General features: G+C 40.0%; 1 protein-coding gene across 7 annotated transcripts in view; it reads left to right on the top strand.

The window, feature by feature from the left end:
• Positions 1–15,013, top strand: part of THSD4 (thrombospondin type 1 domain containing 4) — a 527,908-nt gene that overhangs the window by 346,511 nt on the left and 166,384 nt on the right. Inside the window, exon 1 of one of the 7 annotated variants that reach the window (XM_069982098.1) lies at positions 10,590–10,795. The exons of the other annotated variants lie outside the window; for them this stretch is intronic. Within the exon in view, the coding sequence (XP_069838199.1) occupies positions 10,724–10,795 (72 nt within the window). The 5' untranslated portion in view covers positions 10,590–10,723. Of the gene's footprint in view, positions 1–10,589; positions 10,796–15,013 lie in introns of those variants that run through there. 7 annotated transcript variants of the gene reach the window in all.

Raw genomic sequence — 15,013 nt, forward strand, 5'->3', positions numbered from 1 at the left:
GTTCTTTCCCATAGGCAGAAAGAATATGATTTTCCCTTTCAGTCAGTGTTACACTCCAACTAGGAGTCTTTAAACATTAATTAGGGATATGTGGCAAGCCAAAAGTCTCTTTGGAAAGAATACCCATCAGCAGACAGCTGTTTTGGCATTATTGCCCCTCATCAGAACAGAGCGGGGTGATAGCTATAGAGGTCTTTTGTCATGGGACCAGAGGGATACTAATTATCCTTCAGGAGAGTGTTATAAGGACGTGTGGAGACCATTTTAACAATTTTATAACTTTTTTTTAAATTCATTTTGAAATGAACCAAAACACAAGTAAAATGATGTTAGGGAAACACCACTAGTGACTGCTTTATTGGTCTTATCTGCTACTCATATTTCTCACAATAGAAGTGAAAGTGAAATCTATAGTAAAACAGGGTGACAGAGGAGAATCTAAATCCCTTACAGCTTTTCCTTTGGCAAGAGAGAATGTTGTTGTACATTGTAACAACCCCTATGAGCTCCTTATTTGCAACAATTCTAACAGAGATCCTTTGTTCTGCTGATGGTGAAGAGGACAAGACTTTAAATTTCCTGCTATTGCCCTGCTCTAATATGTAAATCTCATTTTTCCACTGGTAAAGGAATTAAAGGATTTGTCCAAGTATTTTGGAAAAAAAATAAACAACAGTAGTAACTTGTATAGTTCCTTGTCAAGCACTAATGGTTGCATAGCGCATGACGGCTGAGGCCACTCATTGGCTACAGCAGTAACATGCCCATATGACGTGTTATCGCTGAAGCCTGTAAACAACTGGTGGGGAACATTGGAGTATTTGAATTACGGGGGATAAAAGAAATTAGTTGTGTTTTTTTTTCTTTTTTAACTCTTGGAAAACCACTTTAATTTTTGCTACATCATTTAAAAGGGATAAGTCATCAGTAATTGGCGGGGTGCTGACATCTAGCACCCCTTCCAATTAGCCGATCATCAGTGCTTAACACAGTGAAAGGAGTTTATCTCCATCCATTGTGTAGTGGTTGCAATGTTTAACATTAGCTTAGCTTCTATTCAAGTGAATAGGCGCAGAGTTGCAATTGCATATCGCCACCAATACATAATAAACGGAGACAAGCTCCATTTGTTGTGTAGCTGATTGGTGTGGGTATTGAGTGTCAGTGTTGTGCCCTGAAAACCCCTTTAATTATTGAAAGTATGGCTCATCTATCTGTTTTGTTTCTGCCATGTTAGACATACACTGATAGTCCAAATAAACTAATCTTATCTGCACAGATCTATATGGTATACAAGGCACCTGTTTAAATTCAACAGAATGACATTATAGCAGCAAAGTGGTACATTCTCTAAAATAGTATTTATAAGTTTAACAGCACTAGAATTTATTACAGAGCACAAATGGATTAATTTGATGTTTACATGGGATTATACAATTTTTTTAGTACAGAACTGCATATAATATATGCATATATTGATTGTAACTATTAATTTATCATGACCAAGGAATTTATAGATTTAGATGCAGTATGAGGCAGAGTGCTTGGAGGGTTGTACGGCAGCACATGGTACTTTTTTGTATCAATTCTCTTAAAGTAATACACTGTTAAAAAAAAAACTGCTGCACCGCTCCTGCTGCTTTCCCAATGCAGGCATGCGCCAGGTATTGATTTTTTCCAACAGTGCATTTGATTGCATTGATTGCAGCAGGAGCAGTGCGGCATGTTTTTTCACAGCATATCCTGCCGCCCGCAAAACATTATAGTTACCCTTTAAGTAAGAAATTCCTAACGATTTTTTTTTGTGCTGAATTTGTAGTCTAAAAAAAGTGTTTCGTAGATCATTTTGTAACTACTGGTCCCCTGATCTCAACTCTCTGCTTAGTGGTTTGGTGCACGATAGCTCAGTGGTTAGCACTGTTGCTTCGCAGCACTGGGGTTTAAATTTCACTAAAGACAACATTTGCAATATTCCTTTGTACTTCCTTTGTCTTGAATATTCATGGCGCCTGTCCCCCGGCCTCCTGGCGACGTCATCTGTAGCTTCCTGGTTCTGTGTACTGCGCGGGCTCCCGCGGCGTGATTCGTGCATGCCCCTTAGTGCATCGGAGTGGCACTAAGCGAAGCCATTGAGGGCACAGGCTTTGGCCACTCCGACACATGCGCGAATCAGACCGCGGGAGCGTGCACAGTACACAGAACCAGGAAGCTACAGATGACGTCGCCAGGAGGCCGGGGGACGGGCGCCATGAATATTCAAGACAAGCTGGGAGGAGATAGTGGTGAGGCAGGCCAAAGTGCGGCACAAAGACATCACCACTCCCCCTCTTTGACAGTTGTGAAGACAAACTACAGCACCGATCTGAAAGAAAGGTAACCCACCACACTAACAGACACAGACCTTATATAGAACCAAAATAGGTGCTGACAGATTCACGTTAAACAGTTTGTTATGAATTGACACACTTTTTTTTATGCACTTTCTGTTGTGTGGTTTGTACACAACCTATTATGTGAAGTTGTGCAAAAATATTTCCGATTTTTTTTTTTAAAGTTGATAAATGTGTCTAAAGACTAACTTAACCTAAACCACACCCATCTTATACTAAAGTCATGCTTCTTTGTCAGACAACGTGCACAAGTGCCTGTAACCCAGATTATAAGCATTTTTTCTACAGCAAAAAACTGACATGCAAGCTTTGGTAAACTCCATAGTAAATATTTATATAGTAATTTAGCTATGTTTGGTATTTCCGACCTGTTAAATCGCATCATTGTGAATAGTCAACTACAGTTTACCTTGTAATCACAACATTTTATACAGGACTATACTGATTAGAGAGAGACATTATCTGTTTAGTAAATGGATCAGTGTTCTGTGTGAATAGCTGGTTGTTGTTGTTGTTTTTTTTTTTTTGCATTTGGCATGGAACAGTTGTGTCTTTTACAGATCTGAGACTACTGAATTTGTGTTTAGGGCTTTCTTATTTTCTCTTTGTAAAGTGATTTATGAGATGGACAACGTTTTAGTAAAACCCTGGATGTTATGACCATCAGCAGCACCTGATTTTTCTGATTTTTGTATATTCTAAGTATGATTACATATCAGGTTTGGGGTACTGGCTTAACCTTGAATAAGACAATGCTTATACAGTAAGTATACTATATTATTCTACAGTCTATGTCTATGTATATATTTTAACCAGTGCATAAGTTGTCACATTAATAGCTAAAGAAATAAAGAATTTCCCTTATATTCTTTGTAGTGCTCATATTAGGCTATGTTCACACAACATATGAGACCGGCCGTTCCGTGACCCCGGCCAGGTACTTAAGTATCGGCCAGGGGATCTTTCCGGCCGCAGAGCTCTAATCAGAGCTTCCCATAGCACACAGTGAAGCACTGACAGGGTGTGAACTGACAGGGTTTCCTACGGCAGCAATTCATTGAATTGCGGCCACAGAAAACGGACATATCAGTTATTTGCTGACCCGCACAGGATCCCGGCCGGAGCGTGTACGATGCGTATACACTCCGGCCGGGATCCCATTGAAAATAAGGCATTGTTCCCCCCTCCGCTAAAAGTACGTCCGTTGTTGCCGATGGCAACAACGGCCGTACTTTTGAATATTGTGAACAGCCTTAGGGTGCATTCATGTATCCCATAATTTTAGTCAGTGTAGAAGTGCAACGCAATATCTGCATGTATTTGGATCTAAATATACCATGCACCCTCAAAAAACCTCTTTGCACCCCAAAAAGTACAGATGATAGAGGAGACCACTAAACACACTCCAGACTAAAGCCACACATACCCCAGGCTAAACCCTATAAACAAATACAGACCACAGATCCCCTAAAATATTACATTCCCTAGACCAAATACCCTATATACCTACATTTCCCAGAAAAAAAAAAAAAAAACTTAAACCCGCTAAAAATAATACAGATGTCTAAATAAATTCAAACACTACACTAGACTGAAGCTAAATGCAGTTCCTTGACTAGACTCCCTGAAAATAGGTACTGGACCAGACTCCCTAAATAGATCCTAGACCAGACTCCTTAATACAAACCCTAGACCCGACACCTTAAATACATACCCTAGACAAGACCCTCTTATCTAATACAGGTCCCAAAAAGACCCAATCACAACAGCTTTTTATGGAATTTTGCATTTCTAGGGTGTGTACACACCTTATTATGTGACCTCATGCAAATCCTTGTACAGTTACAGTATGTATAGGTCCTTATTCATGACAAAACGGGTTGACAAATATCCCCCCACAGAAGTGAACACAAGGGTAACATACACATTTAGTACATGTATTGCAGATAGCTTATTCTTGGTGCCATTAGTGGAAAAAGATTCTCTGACCTACCTCGATCTGCAATTTCACATAGTTGTGTAAATGAATGCAATAGTTTAAATGCCAATTTGAAATCTGTTGTTAATTCAGTGATACACAATCTGCTGTTACCTCTACTAAGATGGCTCTCCTGTTACTGAGCCCGCTTCCTTCAAGAAGCCAAGTGTGTTGAGTTATTGAAATGTATATAGCAGCACATGCTGAGGACTTTAATGTTGTTGGAGGCAAAAAAGAAGGAAAAATCATCCCAGCCAGGTCCTTCAATAGTGGATTTAAACTGCTGTGCTTATTAACCATAGATCAAATCATCAAGTTGGCAAACAACATAAAGCTGAGGTCGTTCTTAGCATTATACTTCATGCATGAACATTAAAGAACTGTTTTGTAAAAGACTGTTCTCTCAGGGTTCTGGTGTCAAGCTTTAGACCATTACAAGCATTATGTTTTTCGTTAAGTGCTTATAGTTTAAGAAACTGTATACTTTGCTTAATGTGCAATGAAGTGACACTGAACTCGGCTGACAATTTACATAGTGGTTTGCAACTAATCAGCTATTTTCCATCACTAAGTAGAAATATTATGCCTTGCTCTCTCTTCTATGTCAGTTTCTTCAAGACATCCAAGGATAGGTCTGTTGACTTCCAAAATGAAAAGTTATAAAAAGTCAGTTTATTAATTGACAAAAATATAACCTTTAATTCCACCCCCCCCCCCTCTCTGTCACATTGCCTTGCTAAATGTGAGAGACAGAGGATGAATGTGTTGTGATGGGGAAGATCGACTTCTTTCATCTGCTATAACAAAGGTGGCTGTACACTTTCGATGGCTTACAGCTATCTCTCCCAATCTCCAAATCTTAATTTGTTCTCTATGGAAAGAAGAGAGGTTAGTTGCTGCATGACAGATCTGGCAGTGGTTTTTCTCTCCCGGAACAAAAGGGACAGGCAATTAGAACCCACAATGCCTGATTGTTGTTGGCGCAGGAACTTTAGAGCAGACTGATGGCCAGTGTTGAGTCTAAAGCTGGTTTGTAGGTTCTATCACAACAGGAGGTAGCAAAGGAGGGTGCAAAAGGTAAGGGATGCCCAGTTGACTGATTGTGCATCAGAAGCTTTGGGAAGATGGAGGGCAATGATTTTTGAGCAGCCTCTAGTGCAGTTGGTGGACTGCTTTTGTTATTAGAGGTGGTTTATGGTTGAAATATTTGAAATTTCTGTCATTTTAACTGGAAACATAAAAGCTCACATCACAAAACAAGACATAGATCTATATGGGCGTCAACTTATCTTTTTTTATTTTTTATTATAATTTATGATTATTTATTTTATTTTTTTCCTTTATTTTTTGAACAAATGTTCAGTGGAAATGCATTCTCAGTAATGTTTTATCTTTAATATTAGTTGTTCTCTCCTATAGCGCCAAGCTATATAACAACAATGTACAGTTTTTGTCACAATTTAAATTGTGTGGAAGAAGTAGTTTTAATAGTGTGGAAGAAAACTAGAGAGCAGACAGCGGGAGAACTTGCGGGAGAACTTGCGGGAGAACTTGCAAGCTTAATGCAGATCTTGGTTCAACCCATAACCCCATTTGTAAGAGAACAGTGTTAGCCACTACTTTGCTGCCCTACAGAATCTTCCATGAAAAGGCAGTAGACAAGACTTGTTTTGTCATTTTAGTGTAAATTATTATAGGTGTTTTTATATTTTGCATTTTTTCCCCTGCCCCTTTTTTTGTACAAGTCATTTGATTCTAGGTTTTGTAAATATAGACATCAAGTTTTTATCTTCATAGTCTATAGAAGTCTATAGGGGCAAAATGATAACGCAATGGCGGAAAAATGCTGAATGCAGGGCCTGCTGTAATTTCACAAAACTGCACTGAAAAACTCCAGACTTGCCTGACAAAACGTCCTGTGGATATTGCATTTCATATTTTCTCACCGACTTTCAGCTAACATCTGGCTGCTGTATTTTTGACCCCCCAAAATGTTTTTCTAAAAAATGAGTAATCTAGGTCCAAAGAGTACATTACAAAAGTTAGGGACATAGCTATGCAAAACTTTAAAGGGGCCCTCTCCCCTACGCACAAAACAAAGCACTGTAATATAGGCTTGTTATTACACATTAATGTGCGACAGATGCCAGAGGAATGATAGGGATGGGGGATTTGGGCAGGTGAATAAGAACCCCAAGTCAAGTCATAGGCCACAACCCTGTATTTAGGTTTATTATTTAGCATCAGTACATGCAAGCCAAAACCAGGAGTGAAACAGAATCAGAGAACAAGTATATAATAGAATGATTGGCATCTTTTCAGTGTTTTAGAGCAGCAACAGGGTTGGGATTACATGTACTGAATGGTGTGAATGTGGCCTTCGCCTTTCATTTTCATGTAATTGTTTAATCACATAGATAAAATTTTCAGTTCTTCTGGGTTATAAAAATGTTGCATAGATTCTATTACAGCATGTGCCCTTAAACACCTAGGGGGACATGTATCAACGGGCGTACTGTTTTTTTTTTGGCGGAAAGTGCCGATTTGCGCATAATTTTATTCGCAAATGGCCGATTTGCGAATATAATATTCGCAAATCTGCACTTTCCGCCGGGTATGCCAGGGGGCGGGGAGGGGTGTGAAGGGGGCGGAATGGAGGGCACGGACTCAGAGTCAGCGCGATTCACCATCCGTTCTGCCAAAAGATACGCCAAAAACCTACTTCAGTCCTCAGCTGGCGTAGGTTTTCGGCCGTGCGCACCGGAGCGCACGGGATTTATGTAGAGGCACTCCTCCTCTACATAAATCCCCGTAGCGCCGGAGATGCGGGGCCATTTTTAAGTCCGGCGTAAAAAACGTCGGACTTAATAAATGTCCCCCCTAGAGTCCTATATGCTGGCATGGATGAAGTTAAGAACAATGCATACCTGACTTATGAGGTACTCTGGTACATAAGCTTCATCACATCTGCTCAGTGACATAATGTGCGTTCATCACCTATGATCAAGAGACATCTATAGTCTCCAAGGTTTATGCATCAGAATATCTTGGACATGCCTCCAAGATACGCATGTGGGAAACCCATTCGGAGCGGCAGTATAAATGATGGCAAATACTATGTTATCACAGCAGTACATACGTCTTGCAGTAGAACTATTCATTTCATTTGTGACATCTAACAAATTTCACTGCAGACAGGACTTACTTTCAAGTGAGTCATGAACTTATTAAAACTTGGGAAATTCTATAAAACTTTACACTAAGCTTGGGGGTACGTGTTCCATTTTGTAAGCAGCCAGGTGTTCTCTGCATTTTCCTTGGTGTAATGACTGATAAATAATAAATGTGCTTTGGTAATAGAAATAATGTATGTGAAATATAGGTTTAAAGGAACAAACAGCATGACAACATTGAGGTTTCCAGAAACATTTGCACATGGCATTTCACAGGGACATTTAGTCACTACTAACGCAAAACATTACTTGAGTGAGTTACGAAATAAGAGGGGGATTCCATCTGTTTTGTGAGTCTTTCACAATCCTATAAACATTCATTGGTTACAGGTACTTCACAGAAGGTACTCAGTCATGGTTAATATGAGAAGGAAATAACATAGTATCTTTGTCGTCCCTATCTAGTGGAAAAGTTTTTAGTCACAAGCAACTTTTTAATACTGATATATTAGGCTAAATGCAGAAGTTGATTAACATGAATGAAAAAAACAGTTGCTTACACGAACATCAAAGTACATCTGTCATTATTTGGTCACAGTAACTTTAAAGGGATATGTAGATACCAAAAAGCGGTAGTCAAGTACTTTACTCACGCAGTTGACTGCATTTGTCATATTACTGTAGATGGTTTGTTAAGCTGTCCTTTCTTGTAAACTAGCAAGTGTGCATGTCTGAAGCTTACCATACACATTAGATATGTTATCAAGTAGCTATCTCTTCTGATCCCCCCTCATAAACTTGCATGTTCAGCCTGACTGATGTGTTTCAATGGAGACAGGAAGTGTAAGCCACTGGTGGGCATCCAGTATATTGGGCAGTTAAATCTAATCCTTATCTCCCCTGACTTTACCTTTTGAGTAAGGATTGTGATGCCGCCATATACATTTGATGGTTGTCCTGTCCTACCAAAATACGGTATGTAAGATTATTCAACACTTATTTAATGTGTATAGCTAGCTTTATTTGTGAATTAGCTAGCAATCACTTCTATTGTTTGTGCAGTTTATTTTCACGACAGAGTGGTGGGTTGTTGTTGGATGGTTCAGACATCCATATTATAAATATATAGCATTTATAGTAATTAATGGTGCGTTCACACCTACAGGATCTGCAGCTGATTTTCTGCAGCAGATTTCATTTAAATAACTGAACACAGCATCAAATCTGCTGCAGATCTGCTCCAGATCCTGTAGGTGTGAACGCACCCTAAAGGAGAATTTCCACAAAACTGAAAAAATGCAGACAGGCAGGTGGATGTGGGAAAATAATAAACAAACTAAACTTTCATTCTGGGTTCCATTGACAGCTGCCCGTGTCCTGCAACTCTTCCAGCTGCAACGTCATGTACCCAGGTGAGTGATTGCCTGCTCAGCCAATCTGTGACTGGGGCCCACACTGCCCCAGTCACTACCTGATTAAGCGGGCAATCATTCAGCTGGGCTGTGACCTTGCAGCTGGAAGAGTTGGGTACGTGATGTACCCAGTTTACAGAAGGTGATGACAGCCGGTTGCCGTCAACGGGACCCGGGAGTGCCACAACAGATGCATGAGAAGAGGTGAGTGTACTTATTATTACTCGCACCTCTCTGCGTGCCTGCCTTTTTTATTTTCGTGGGACTTCCTCTTTAAATATGTATAATAGTGTCATAATATTAACTGACAGTGTGCATTTGCACCAACAGGTCGAGAGTTAGTAAAGACCTTGCTCTAGTGTTTGACCTTTCAGGGTATGTGCATGCACAGTAGGTCTTGGAGGCTGCTGCTGAAGTTGAGGAGAAAGGGCACCTGCTCTGGATTCTAGCAAGTCTGAAGTTCACCTGCCTGCCACTCAATCTGTGAGAATGGGGGCATGGGAAGCGGACAAGAACAGACCGCAGCAGGGTCAAAGACATGCCTCTGAGACATGTTCAAGCTTTTTTTTTGCATAAACAACAAACTGGACATATTAAATAAACGTGACTAGCTTTGTTCTCACAACAATTTTTCCTGTTTGTCTTTAAAAGAAAAAATGATGTCCGTTATTTTGTGGTTTGGCGGCCTGTTAGTGTAATGACGGCTGTTACTACATTATTCTAGCTCAGGTGTACTAATTGACCTTAGGGTGTGTCTTTAATTGAAAATTCTATTGAATTTATTAGTAAAGACAGTAAGGACGATGAAAAAATAAAAACTGTATGTGCATTGGGCGGTCGTCATTGACCTAAATGTTTTCTATTGAGGTTAATTAAAATGCTATACTAATGGGCGCCATTTTAAAACAAAAAAGCATACGCCTTACGTGGTTACAGACTACAAACAAACTGTGTGTAGTCTGATCTTGAAATGACAGAAAATATCACACTTATTAATACAGAGGGGCAGGGGGCAGGTTCACTCACCAGTTCTTAGAAGCTTGTAGAGAGCAGGTGTGTGAGTGGCTGTTTATCACTATTTGCTTCTTTGTCTGCTACTGAGAATTGGTGTTTGAACCTGTCCTTGTATCACTACTGTACTTTTTCTGTGATTTTCAAGTACATTTCATCCCATCTGTGAATCGTTTCTTCTCTGTCTTACTAACCAACAAACGTATGGTCCCTGGATACATCAACAGTGGAACAAAGGATAACACTTAAAACAACTTTTTATGTTCTCTTTTACAATTTGAATATTTCCTTCACTGTGATTCATTGGCTATCCATCTTAAATCCATGAATTGCTGTTACTTTCATATATTAAACTTAGATTCTTTGTGTGATGCACAGAGGCTAAAAAGTCACCTTCCTGGTCCACTGAGAAAGTTATCTTTTAACTGGACCAGATGCGTAACTTGGCATGGACCACTCCTGTCCCTCCCTCTCTTTGCTTTATATGAACTACAGCCCCTAACACACTGCTGTCTCCTTCCCCCTCCCCTAGCACAGAGAAGTTATTCCATGAGGGGATCAGCTTACCAGTTGTCTCCAGAGCTGTGGCTGAAGCAAAGCTTCTTGTATTGAAACAGCTCGAGACAGAGAGGGAGAGGGATCAGTGCCTTGCAGAACTGCAGTCTTGAGATACTGAGACACAAGTGCATCTGCTAGCTGTTAATATTTGGCAGAAGGATTTTCTTCCTCTAGGACAGTTTTGACATTGAGTTGATAATAATGTTTGTCAGCTACTTCATTTTAAGTTTCCTCTCCTTTCAAAAAGCCATACTAGCAAGACCTGGGGGAGAGGTAAGTCACATTTGGTCTAGTGTGATGTACTTTTCAGAACTGATTTAGTTCTTAATAGCAGAATGTGATGTGTTTTGTCGAATGAGAAAAAGTTGATCATTTTTAAGTACAACTTGTTACATGGAAGGAGATGAATGAAAGTTTGTCAAAGTTCTGCTCAACAGAGTTATGTCTTTGTTATGAATCAATTTAAAACTCACCTAATAAATAGGCTAATCGTACCGCTCTCTAATACTGAATTTTATTTGATCCATTCCTGTGTGAAAAAAAACAGAACTTTAAAACCTTGGAGGTGTAACATATATACTGTATTATACATATACTATATATTCCTGTATGATGAAAGTGATAATATGACTTGCCAGAACTTTGTTTTATGCTAATATTGTTGTAAACGTCAATGGTTAAATTGATTTTATTTTCCATGTAGTGCCATCATAGACAGAAGCGCTGTACAACTAAGGACAAAGGCAAATAGAAATGGAACACACATAAGGAAAGCGTAGAACTGATAGTGGCAGGGTATAAAAAGGGCAAGAACACTGTTCATATGTGCTTACAATCTATCTCTAATCACATGTGCTTTACTTGTAATTATTTTATATGTGTATATTCTTTTTATAGTAATGGTCAGCTAGTGGTCAGTGAAATCAATATCATTATCAACAGAGGTCATGTTCTTCCATGTACAAAGTAATGTATCAACATTGTTTCTTGGTATCATGTTCTCTATCTTGTTTATTCAAAGTGGTTGGTTACTGTGGCGTGTTTAAGATACTTTTTAAACCCTCTAATATGTGTTACTTTTAATGCTAAAACGGCATCAGTATGTATTTATTGTAACTTGATTATTATGTTTTGAGATAGTATTGTGATTTGTACTTGGTCTGCTTATAATACAACAAGAATGAATTTAACATAGCCAATGACAGGGCTGGATCAGGCTTAAACAGTTGTTAGCACTATTATAAGTATAATAGACTATAATAAATCCATCAAGTACTACCTGTCAGGTCACAACTTCTTTGTACAATGGACATAATCCAAGTACAGTGCCAGATGTCGTGGAAAGGTAAGAATGTTTAGAGCTGCATTTATCAACTGTATGTGGTTTGCAACCCTTGTATATAAAAATGTATATATATGGGTGGGCATAGCCAAGATGTGGATGTGGTTTTATAGCATCAGTGAAACACACCACTTCCGACCACAACTCTCATTATGCAGCTCCAGCATCTAGTGAGTGGTCAACATTGTTGAGACAGATTTTGATGTTCTCAAAGGATTTAGTAGAAACTAACTGTGTCTGTGGACTTAGGACTTAGAAATAGGGCACTAGATAAGTTGATAAATAATTTAATAATGAAACCTTTGTTTAATAAAAAGTAGTGTGTAATTCTGCAGCCCCAACAGTGTAGCAACTTAATTCACGGCACAAGACGATACAGTAATTTGGGTCATGTACCTTACAACTCTAGAAACCTTTCAGTAACTTAGGTCATGTACCCTACAACTCTAGAAACCTTTCAGTAACTTAGGTCATGTACCTTACAACTCAAGAAACCTTTCAGTAACTTAGGTCATGTACTTACAACTCTAGAAACTAGAGATGAGAGAACCGGGCTCGATCCAAACCCGATTATTCGGCATTTGATTAGCGGTGGCTGCTGAACTTGGATAAAGCTCTAAGGTTGTCTGAAAAACATGGATACAGCCAATGACTATATCCATGTTTTCCACATAGCCTTAGGGCTTTATCCAAGTTCAGCAGCCACCGCTAATCAAATGCCAAACGTTCGGGTTCGGATTGACTCGAGCATGCTCCAGGTTCGCTCATCTCTGCTAGAAACCTTTCAGTAACTTAGGTCATGTACCTTACAACTCTAGAAAACTTTCAATAACCTAGGTCATGTACCTTACAACTCTAGAAACCATTCAGTAACTTAGGTCATGTACCTTACAACTTTAGAAACCTTTCGTTAACTTAGGTCATGTGCCTTACAACTCTAGAAACCTTTCAGTAACTTAGGTCATGTACCTTACAACTCTTTCTGTGGTATGATTACTCAAAGCACAAAGCTGTGCAGACTGAACAGTTGGGTTACTGGGTTGTGGCAAAGGGACTAACAGCAGAGGCCAATGTAGACTGCCAAAAGAAGAAAACAGGACCCTGAGATTTACCCATGACTGAGGGGCATATTACATGATATGATTATCACCCGTAATTGGCTAGTTACAGGCCATTCTGGCCAATAATCATTTTGTGTGATAGCTTATGTTGAAAGGCAACAATCAGCCCACATACAAAAAAGGAACACACATACCACCGATTTCTTTTAAACTGCTCAAAACTTCATTGTCTTTTTTTCTTTTTTGCATAGAAACATATACATGCTCATAATACAGTTTTCATGCATATATCACCCAGTCTGTTGTAGCGGCAAAGTCTTTTTTCAAAGCGTCCTATTTCAGCTAGTAGCCATCCGGATGTTGTTCACGGCAGGGGATAAAAATCCAACACATCCATGAGGAAGATCGCAACGTTTCAAGAGCGCATGCTCCCTTGTCAAGCCTCTGGCCAATAATTGTTTTGTGTGATAGCTTATGTTGAAAGGTAACAATCAGCCGGCATGCAATAGCAAGAGTCTGCTGCCCATCACTCCATGTAATGGATCTAAAGATCATCCAGGCAGCCCCTCCCACAGCTTGCTGTGCCCCCCCTGCTCCTCTATGCTCCATGTCTGTTTGTGGCTGTAATGGCACAGACAGAGAGCAGGGAATAAGGAGGAAGCGAGCGTTCACCTTTCAGGCTCGCTTCCTCCATAATATTGGGCCGTGTAATAGGGCCCTAAGTGGAATAGATTTCTTTCACTGTCATTGACTGATTTTGAAGGGAGTCTGTAGATTTATGCTGCCTAATCCACAGGCAGTATTAAATTCTGACTGGCTTCCTCTTCACAGACAGCTAAGTCTTAACTCTTAAGGCCTTATTAGATGGAGAAATAATCTGCCCAATTCCAATTAGGCCAATTCGTCAGATTATCACTTCATATAAAAAACACAATGATAAGCCAAAGAAACGATTATTGCCTGATCGTTGTCTTTTTAAGCAACAGCTAGTGAATGTGTAAAAGAAAAAAAAAATTATACATACCTGTCCACGCTCCGTGATGTCCTCCTAACTTCTGCCCACTCCCCGCAGCCACCGCTGGCCCGTGTCGGTCAGTGATTGGCTGAGCGGCCAGTCACTACTGAGAAGGGTGTAGTAGCTTCTGCATTGGCTCCTGACATGGGGAAAAGCTAGATGGACATCGTGGAGCATGGAGAGGTAAGTAAAAAATGGTTTTATTTGTCTATGTATGTACCCCCAGAATTGTAAAGTGCTGCGGAATCTGTTTGCGCTATATAAATAAAAATTATTATTATTATTATTTTGTATACACAGCAAGGACTGCACAGACACGATGTTCATGCAGCCCTTGCCACATGATAGTAGGCTCTGTAAATGAGATCCGATCTGGCAAATCGGCACTCACTTATCTGGAATATCAGGCCGTGTAATATGGCCCTAAGTCTGAATTGCTACAGTGTTTTAAAAACATATATTTAGTTTAAGAACAAGCTATGGCATCAGGTGGTATTCTGCCCTCCCAACCACCTAGATTGCTTGGCTTGCTTGACAGGTCTCATACACAAACACAGGGAGACCTATCAATCAGCCTGAGTGGGGAAGGGGGGGGGGGTGTCGTCGTCAATAAGCCAGGAGGAGCCCCCCAGTGCATCCCAACATTAGCCTAGTAGCTACTTTCATATTCATTGTCTTTCACAGCCCTCATGTGACTTATCTGAGCTACAAGGTCCTATACTTGTCCCTATCTTTGCATGGTTGCCAGGCAGGAGAAGTTAGTGCACATGTGTGTATTGTTGCAACCTGGAAAAGCTACATCAGGGCTTAGGAAGGCAATGAATATAGAAAAGAAGCAACTAATTAGTATACTCAATGTTAAGTGGAGTTCTCAGCAATGGTGGAAGATATATCTTATAAAAGAGGTACTGTTGGGTTCAGGGGGCTAAGCTCTAGAGTCAGGGGATAAGAGCTGCCGGGAGACGGTGCAGGACTTGGTGGCAGGACAGCACAGATAGCAGTGAGCGGCTGACAAGTAGGACCGTGACGGCTGTAATTTTTGTTAAGTTAAACTTAACTTAAATGACGGCAGC

The sequence above is a fragment of the Dendropsophus ebraccatus genome, chromosome 1, assembly GCF_027789765.1.
Source record: "Dendropsophus ebraccatus isolate aDenEbr1 chromosome 1, aDenEbr1.pat, whole genome shotgun sequence".
NCBI classification, from domain to species: Eukaryota; Metazoa; Chordata; class Amphibia; order Anura; family Hylidae; genus Dendropsophus; species Dendropsophus ebraccatus.